Here is an 8,677-nt window from a genome sequence, read left to right as displayed (position 1 = left end):
AACACGGACAATCAACAAGGACCTGCTGGGCAGCACAGGGAACTCTGCTCAATACTCTGTAATAACCTTATGGTTCCCAGAGGGGAATGATGGCGGAAGGGATAGTTAGGGAGTCTGGGATGGACATGGACACACTGCTGTATTTAACATGGAGAACCAAAAAGGACCTGCTGGACAGCACAGGGAACTCTGCTCAATACTCTTATGGGAAAAGAATTTTTAAAAGAATAGAAACATGTCTATGTACAACTGAATCCGTTTGCTCTACTCCTGAAACTAACACAACTTTGTACATCAACTACACTTCAATATAAAATAAGTATTTTAAAAATAATAATAAATGAAGCAAGAAGCAACACAGCGCACTCACCAAGGCTTCCCTAATATTTATCAGTAGGCTTCCTACTATTTATCAATGAGCCTTAGGCAATGGGTATGGGGTAAAAGCAGAGCAGGACACCTCTGAGACTATATTGCAAGCATTTCTATATTTACAAAGGTACAATTTTTGATGTCCTGCTGCTGTTCACTGGGTCATCTTCCTTCTTTTGTTTCACACTATTAATTTAATTTTTTTCTCAATGGAAAAATACAAAATTTAACTCTCCAGCCAACTGTTCATGTCATTTTGGTTTATAACTGTTCATGTCATTTTGGTTTATCTCTAGTTTGAAGTAGTGATGAACGAAGCTGTTGTGAATATTTTCACCATGTATCTCTGAGCACAGAGGCTTCCCATCCTGCAAGCCAGAGGTCTCCAAGCTTTCTTGGCACCAGGCACCACTTTCACGGAAGACATTTTTTCCGCAGATGGGGGTGGGGATGGTTTCAGGATGATTCAAGCACATGATACTTACTGTTCACTTCATCTCTACTGTTATTGCATCAGGAGGAGAAGGGGGCGACAGAGGATGAGATGTTTGGATGGCATCACCGACTCCATGGACATGAGTTTGAGCAAAGTTCTGGAGATGGTGAAGGATAGGGAAGCCTGACGTGCTGAGGTCCATGAGGTCACAAAGAGTCGGACATGACTGAGCAACTGAACAACAACAATCGGGAGACTTAACATCAGTCACAAGATAACTGCAGAGTACCGAGTAAAAGCTTCTTAAATTTTGGAACAGGTAAGTCAAGACTATGGTTTTTCCAGTGGTCGTGTACTGATGTGAGAGTTGGACTGTGAAGAAGGCTGAGTGCTGAAGAATTGATGCTTTTGAACTGTGGTGTTGGAGAAGACTCTTGAGAGTCCCTTGGACTGCAAGGAGATCCAACCAGCCCATCCTAAAGGAGATCAGTCCTGGGTCTTCATTGGAAGGACTGATGCTGAAGCTGAAACTCCAGTACTTTGGCCACCTCATGCAAAGAGTTAACTCATTGGAAAAGACTCTGATGCTGGGAGGGATTGGGGGCAGGAGGAGAAGGGGACGACAGAGGATGAGATGGCTGGATGGCATCGCCAACTCAATGGATGTGAGTTTGAGTGAACTCCGGGAGTTGGTGATGGACAGGGAGACCTGGTGTGCTGCAGTCCATGAGGTCGAAAAGCATCAGACACGACTGAGCGACTGAACTGAACTGAAGTAAGAACAGAGATGAAGTCATCATTACCACCAGAATCATTAACATCGTCTCCCAAATCACCGTGACTAATAGCAACATTGTCACTAACATCATCACCCTCACCACCAACATTCTCATCATCACCCCCATCATCACTAACATTAACATCATCACGGTCATTACCGTCAACACCAGCACCATCATCGTCACTAACATCACCACCCATGTCACCATCGCTGCCAACATAATCACCCTCAGCACTAGTATCGTCACCAACATTATCATGACTATCAATCAGCAGCACCGTCACTCACACATCATCGTCACCCTCACCATTCATAGCATCACCGGCATCAGCAGCATCATCACCAACACCACCATTAATAGCATCGCCAGCATCAGCAACATCATCACCAACATCACCATCACTACCATTATCACCATCACCATTAACAGCATCACCAGCATCGTCATGACCGCCATCACCAACATCACCCTCCCCACTAACCTCAACATCATCCCCAACATCACCATCACTCACATCATTGTCAATATCACCACTAACCTCAACATCATTACCATCATCCCCATTAGTAGCATTACCAGCATCGTCATGACCACCATCGTCAACCTCAGGACCACCCTCCCCACTAACCTCAACATCATCCCCAACATCACCATCACTCACATCATTGTCAATATCACCACTAACCTCAACATCATTACCATCATCCCCATTAGTAGCATTACCAGCATCGTCATGACCACCATCGCCAACCTCAGGACCACCCTCCCCACTAACCTCAACATCATCCCCAACATCACCATCACTCACATCATTGTCAATATCACCACTAACCTCAACATCATTACCATCATCCCCATTAGTAGCATTACCAGCATCGTCATGACCACCATCGCCAACCTCAGGACCACCCTCCCCACTAACCTCAACATCATCCCCAACATCACCATCACTCACATCATTGTCAATATCACCACTAACCTCAACATCATTACCATCATCCCCATTAGTAGCATTACCAGCATCGTCATGACCACCATCGCCAACCTCAGGACCACCCTCCCCACTAACCTCAACATCATCCCCAGCATCACCATTAGTAGCATCACCAGCATCAGCAACATCACCATTTCCACCACCATCACTCACATCTCATCAGTATCACCACTAACATCATTATCACCACCATCATCACAGCCACCATCACCATCACACGTGAGAACCATCCGTGTGGTAGAAAGAAAGAAATATTCAAGAGTTTAAGAGTGAAATGATTCAGCAGGTAGGAGGGAAAAGATTCTGGTTAAAGGTACAACATTCACCAAATAGTTCATGTGGGTTTTGCCATTAACGTCTAGAGGAAAACCTGTAACAGACTGCCTGGGAACACAACGTTTGATCATATGCCTGCGTGCGCGATCGTGTCCAACTCTTTGTGATCCTGTGGACTGTAGCCCACCAGGCTCCACTGTCCACGGGATTCTCTAGGCAAGAAGACTGGAGTGGGCTGCCATTTCTTTCTCCAGGGGATCTTCCCAACCCAGGAATCAAACCCACGTCTCCTGCATGCGAGATGGATTCTTTACCACTGCACCAGCTGGAAACCCAACAGAGGCATTCGATTCTAACTTCCCTTAGAGCAGTAGCACTTACTGAGTACTTCTCGTGTGCAAAATGAAGGTTGATTCAAAAAAAAAAAAAAATGGACACAGACTCTTTTTCGTAAGGAGTTTGTAAACCCACTGCATGTGTTTATGCTTCTATTTGATGCATTATTGTCTAAGTAAATACATGAATGCTCTTAAAGTTCCAAGAAACAGTCTGTGAAGTGTTGCCTCTTAATTTTATGGGTCTGCTGGCTGGTGTTTCAGAAGAAGCTACCAGTTGCCAGCACAGTTCAGCTGCCAACAACCGACTCTTGACGCTGGTTAATTAGATTAAGACCAATAGGCTGGAAGAGAAAGGCCACCAAATTCTGAGGCCAGAAGAGCACACTTCTTCGTCTTCTTTTTTTTTTTTTTTTTTTTAACCCAACTGACGTTGTTCCAGCAGAAATAACCTCAAGGGAAAAAAGTCACAGACAAGAGATTCATCAAACCAGTACAGTATAATTAGAACTTTCAGTCCGTCCCCACAAGGGAAATTCTAAAGAAGTACAGAGAACTTTACAGCCAAGCGTTCTTTTCAACTAACAGATTAATTTAGCAAACATCGGGGTTGAGCACGTCTGCTTTTTGCCATTGAAGTGAGGTGGAAAGTACGCAATTAACAGTGAATGGGGACGATTCAAGGGTCTCAACGAGACTGTTCTGAATTTTGCTGTTTCCCCTAAAGACAGACGAGAGTGCTTTGAAATGCAGCATTTTTAATCCAAAAAATAATTTTTTCATGAGTTCTTTAAAAATTTAATGGTCATCCTGATTCATGTCAATGTAAGGCAAAAACCACTACAATAATGTAAAGTAATTAGCCTCCAATTAAAATAGACTAATTAATTTAAAAACTTTAATGGTCACAATAAGTTATTTTGTGTGAGTACAATGGACCTTTCAGACTGAAATAGGACTTTTTTTTTTCCAGATTGTTCATTTCTTCTTCTTTAAAAGAGATTTTTATTGAGATTTCCTTATTGAGATTTTTATTGAGGTACTTGATTCATAATGTCGTATTAGGTTCAAGTGTACAGCGAGTGAATCATTTATACAAATTATGTATCTATCTGGTTTTTTTTTAATTTTTTTAATTTTAATTTTTACTTTGTTTTACTTTACGATACTGTATTGGTTTTGCCATACATTGACATGAATCCGCCCCAGATGTACATGAGTTCCCCATCCTGAACCCTCCTCCCACCTCCCACCCCATATCATCTCTCTGGATCATCCCCGTGCACCAGCCCCAAGCATCCTGTATCCTGTATCGAACATAGACTGGTGATTCATTTCTTACCTGATAGTATATATGTTTCAATGCCATTCTCCCAAATCATCCCATCCTCTCCCTCTCCCTCAGAGTCCAAAAGTCCGTTCTATACATCTGTGTCTCTTTTGCTGTCTCGCATACAGGGTTATCGTCACCATCTTTCTAAATTCCATATATATGCGTTAGTATACTGTATTGGTGTTTTTCTTTCTGGCTTACTTCACTCTGTATAATCGGCTCCAGTTTCATCCGTCTCATTAGAACTGATACAAATTATGTATCTGGCTGTTTTTAGATTCTATTTCCATAAAGATCATTACAGAGTACTGAGAAGAGCTCCGTGTGCTACACAGCGGGTCCTTGTTAGTTACCGATTTTATGTATCAAGTGAAGGTCACTGAGTCATGCCCAACTCTTTGCAACCCCATGGACTACGTAGTCCATGGAATTCCAGGCCAGAATACTGGAGTGGGTAGCCACTCCCCTTCTGCAGGGGATCTTCCCAACCCGGGGGTCAAACGCAAATCTCCCATTGCAGGTGGATTCCTTACCAGCTGAGCCACCAGGGAAGCCCATTTTATGTATAGTTGCGGGTGTGTGTCAACCCCAATGTCCCAGCTTATCCCCTCCAGTTCCCCCGTGCTGACCGTAAGTGTGCGTTCCGTATCTGTGACTCTGCTTCTCTTGTGTAACTAAGTTCATCTACACCTTTCATTCAGAGTCCACATATGACTCATACGACATTTGCCTGTCTGCATCTGACTTACTTCACTCAGCATGACAATCTCCATGCCCAGTGATATTGCAGCAAAGACACGATTTTGCTCTCATTTATGGCTGAGTGCTTTTGTGTCCTATATACGCGCAGCACGCCTCCTCCATCCACGGCTCTGCTGATGGACGTTGAGTACTCCTGGTGGTGAGGACCGTCCCATTGTATATATGGGCAGCACGCCTCCTTCATCCACTGCTCTGCTGATGGGCGTTGAACACTCTTCTAACACAAAATCCCACGTCAGTCCCAAGATCTGAGATCCGAACAGAGCTGCTTGTAAATTCAGAAGAAAATTAATGAGATCTCCAAGAAGTGTTCCTCCCAGGGCACCAATGTTTCTTCCCCAGATAAAGCTGTCACATAAAAGACTGCAAGTGACATACTTATACTAAGTAATTCTTTGTTCCCTAAAAATAAGATTTAACTGGGTTCCCTGGTGTTTTATTTGTTTGCTCAAACTCTTACCTCCGCTGCAGCACACAGCAATATCTGCAGACATGTTTGATCGTCAAGACTTGGTGTCACAGGTGCTGCTGACATCAAATAGAAATTGGCCAGCAAAGCTTTTAAACACCCCCACAGAGCACGGGATGGCCTCCGACACAGCAGAGACTCATCCAGGCCTAAATCAATCTGGGGAGAGTGGGGTTGATCTCATCTCATGAATTGTCTGTCTAATCAGTCACTCTATTCAGACCCTCAGTCATGTCCCACTCTTTGCAACCCCATGAACTACAGCACGCCAGGCCTCCCTGTCCATCACCAACTCCCAGAGTTCACCAAAACTCATATCCAAGTTGGTGATGCCATCCAGCCATCACATCCTCTGTCGTCCCCTTCTCCTCCTGCCCACAATGCCTCCCAGCATCAGGGTCTTCTCCAATGAGTCAACTCTTCTCATCAGGTGGCCAAAGTATTGGAGTTTCAGCTTTAGCATCAGTCCTTCCAAGGAACACCCAGGACTGATCTCCTTTAGGGTGGACTGGTTGGATCTCCTTGCAGTCCAAGGAACTCTCAAGAGTCTTCTCCAACACCACAGTCCAAAAACATCAATTCTCCGGCGCTCAGCTTTCTTCACAGTCCAACTCTCACATCCATACATGACCACAGGAAAAACCATAGCCTTGACTAGACAGACCTTTGTTGGCAAAGTAATGTCTCTGCTTTTGAATATGCTGTCTAGGTTGGTCAAAACGTTCCTTCCAAGGAGTAAGCATCTTTTATTTCATGGCTGCAATCACCATCTGCAGTGATTTTGGAGCCCCCCCAAAATAAAGTCTGACAGTGTTTCCACTGTTTCCCCCATCTATTTCCCATGAGGTGATGGGACCGGATGCCATGATCTTCATTTTGTGAATGTTGAGCTTTAGGCCAACTTTTTCACTCTCCTCTTTCACTTTCATCAAGAGGCTCTTTAGTTCCTCTTCACTTTCTGCCATCAGGGTGGTGTCATCTGCATATCTGAGGTGATTGATATTTCTCCTGGCATTCTTGATTCCAGCTTGTGCTTTTTCCAGCCCAGCGTTTCTCATGATGTACTCTGCATATAAGTTAAATAAGCAGGGTGACAATATACAGCCTTGATGTACTCCTTTTCCTATTTGGAACCAGTCTGTTGTTCCATGTCCAGTTCTAACTGTTGCTTCTTGACCTGCATATAGATTTCTCAAGAGGCAGGCCAGGTGGTCTGGTATTCCCATCTCTTTCAGAATTTTCCACAGTTTCTTGTGATCCACACAGTCAAAAGTTTTGGCATAGTCAATAAAGCAGAAATAGATGTTTTTCTGGAACTCTCTTGCTTTTCCATGATCCAGCAGATGTCGGCAATTTGATCTCTGGTTCCTCTGCCTTTTCTAAAACCAGCTTGAATATCAGGAAGTTCATGCTTCACATATTGCTGAAGCCTGGCTTGGAGAATTTTGAGCATCACTTTACTAGCGTGTGAGATGAGTGCAATTGTGCAGTAGTTTGAGCATTCTTTTGCATTGCCTTTCTTTGGGATTGGAATGAAAACTAAACTTTTCCAGTCCTGTGGCCACTGCTGAGTTTTCCAAATTTGCTGGCACATTGGATACAGCACTTTCACAGCATCATCTTTCAGGATTTGAAATGGCTCCACTGGAATTCCATCACCTCCCCTAGCTTTGCTCGTAGTGATGCTTTCTAAGGCCCGCTTGACTTCCCATTCCAGGATGTCTGGCTCTAGGTGAGTGATCACACCATCATGATTATCTGGGTCATGAAGCTCTTTTTTGTACAGTTCTTCTGTGTATTCTTGCCACCTCTTCTTAATATCTTCTGCTTCTGTTAGGTCCATACCATTTCTGTCCTCTATCAAGCCCATCTTTGCATGAAATGTTCCCTTGGTATCTCTAATTTTCTTGAAGACATCTCTAGTCTTTCCCATTCTGTTCTTTCCCTCAATTTCTTTGCATTGATCACTGAGGAAGGCTTTTTTATCTCTCCTTGCTATTCTTTGGAACTCTGCATTCAGATGCTTATATCTTTCCTTTTCTCCTTTGCCTTTCACTTCTCTTCTTTTCACAGTCATTTGTAAGGCCTCCTCAGACAGCCATTTTGCTTTTCTGCATTTCTTTTCCATGGATATGTGCCGAGGTCCAGCCTTGGCAGAGTACAGGGATATCCTCAGGATGGACGACATCAGCAAATGAAGAAAGATAGACAAAGAGATAAGGAAAGAGACACGGGGTGACCAAGCTCCTTCAGTGAGCGAGGCCCGTTTTACTTTATTTTCCTTGGGGCTATTATACCCTGAGTTATACATACAGCAAGGTGAAAAATGCAGAGTCAGCTCAACATTCCATCGGTAATAACTTTTATCAATACCAGGTTCTTTTCTGCAAAAGTCATATTTTTTGTACATCATCTTCTGTCCCGGAGGCCTGTTGATATTCCACGACCTCGTTTTGATAAACGTTGGTCAGCCAGAACAATAATCTTCCTTTAAAGCGTTTCTTCTTAAATTCTTAGCCTGCGTCACCCTTAAAGTACAGAGTTATATTTTTATGGAGCAAAGATTCAACAGGTTATAGCAAAGAAAGAACATTAGACTCAAAGTCTAATGTTGCTAATGTTAAAGCTGCTGCTTATTATTTCTATATCTTAACTATATGCACTCCCAGGAACACAATAGGTAAGGGATGTGAAAACTTGGCAGCAAGCGTAGGCTCAACAATGTTGCAAGAGTCTGGATAAACCTGCCAAGTAAGCTAGAATGCTAACAGGGGGTTTGAAACACTCCTTTCATGCCCAGGAAATTTATCAACTAGAGCCCTAAGTTAAGTCTTTTGGTCAGGGACAGCCCCCTGCTAATGTCGAAAGAGCTGGTGGAAGACATAAAATAATAAGACAGACAGATTCTGGCTTTGGGG

At 43.5% G+C, this 8,677-nt stretch overlaps 1 protein-coding gene across 1 annotated transcript; it reads left to right on the top strand.

Moving 5' to 3' along the window:
* The first annotated feature begins 429 nt into the window (after nucleotides 1-429).
* LOC138930115 (uncharacterized) lies at nucleotides 430-3,510 on the top strand. Its single transcript, XM_070289676.1, has 3 exons — nucleotides 430-440; nucleotides 1,657-2,746; nucleotides 3,460-3,510. Exons 1-3 carry the CDS (start codon nucleotides 430-432, stop codon nucleotides 3,508-3,510), a joined length of 1,152 nt encoding a protein of 383 aa, XP_070145777.1.
* The last annotated feature ends 5,167 nt before the right edge of the window (nucleotides 3,511-8,677 follow it).

Source organism: Ovis canadensis, chromosome X (assembly GCF_042477335.2).
Source record: "Ovis canadensis isolate MfBH-ARS-UI-01 breed Bighorn chromosome X, ARS-UI_OviCan_v2, whole genome shotgun sequence".
NCBI lineage: Eukaryota > Metazoa > Chordata > Mammalia > Artiodactyla > Bovidae > Ovis > Ovis canadensis.
The sequence above is the reverse complement of the archived record's forward strand: the minus strand, read 5'-3'. Positions and strand labels throughout refer to the sequence as shown.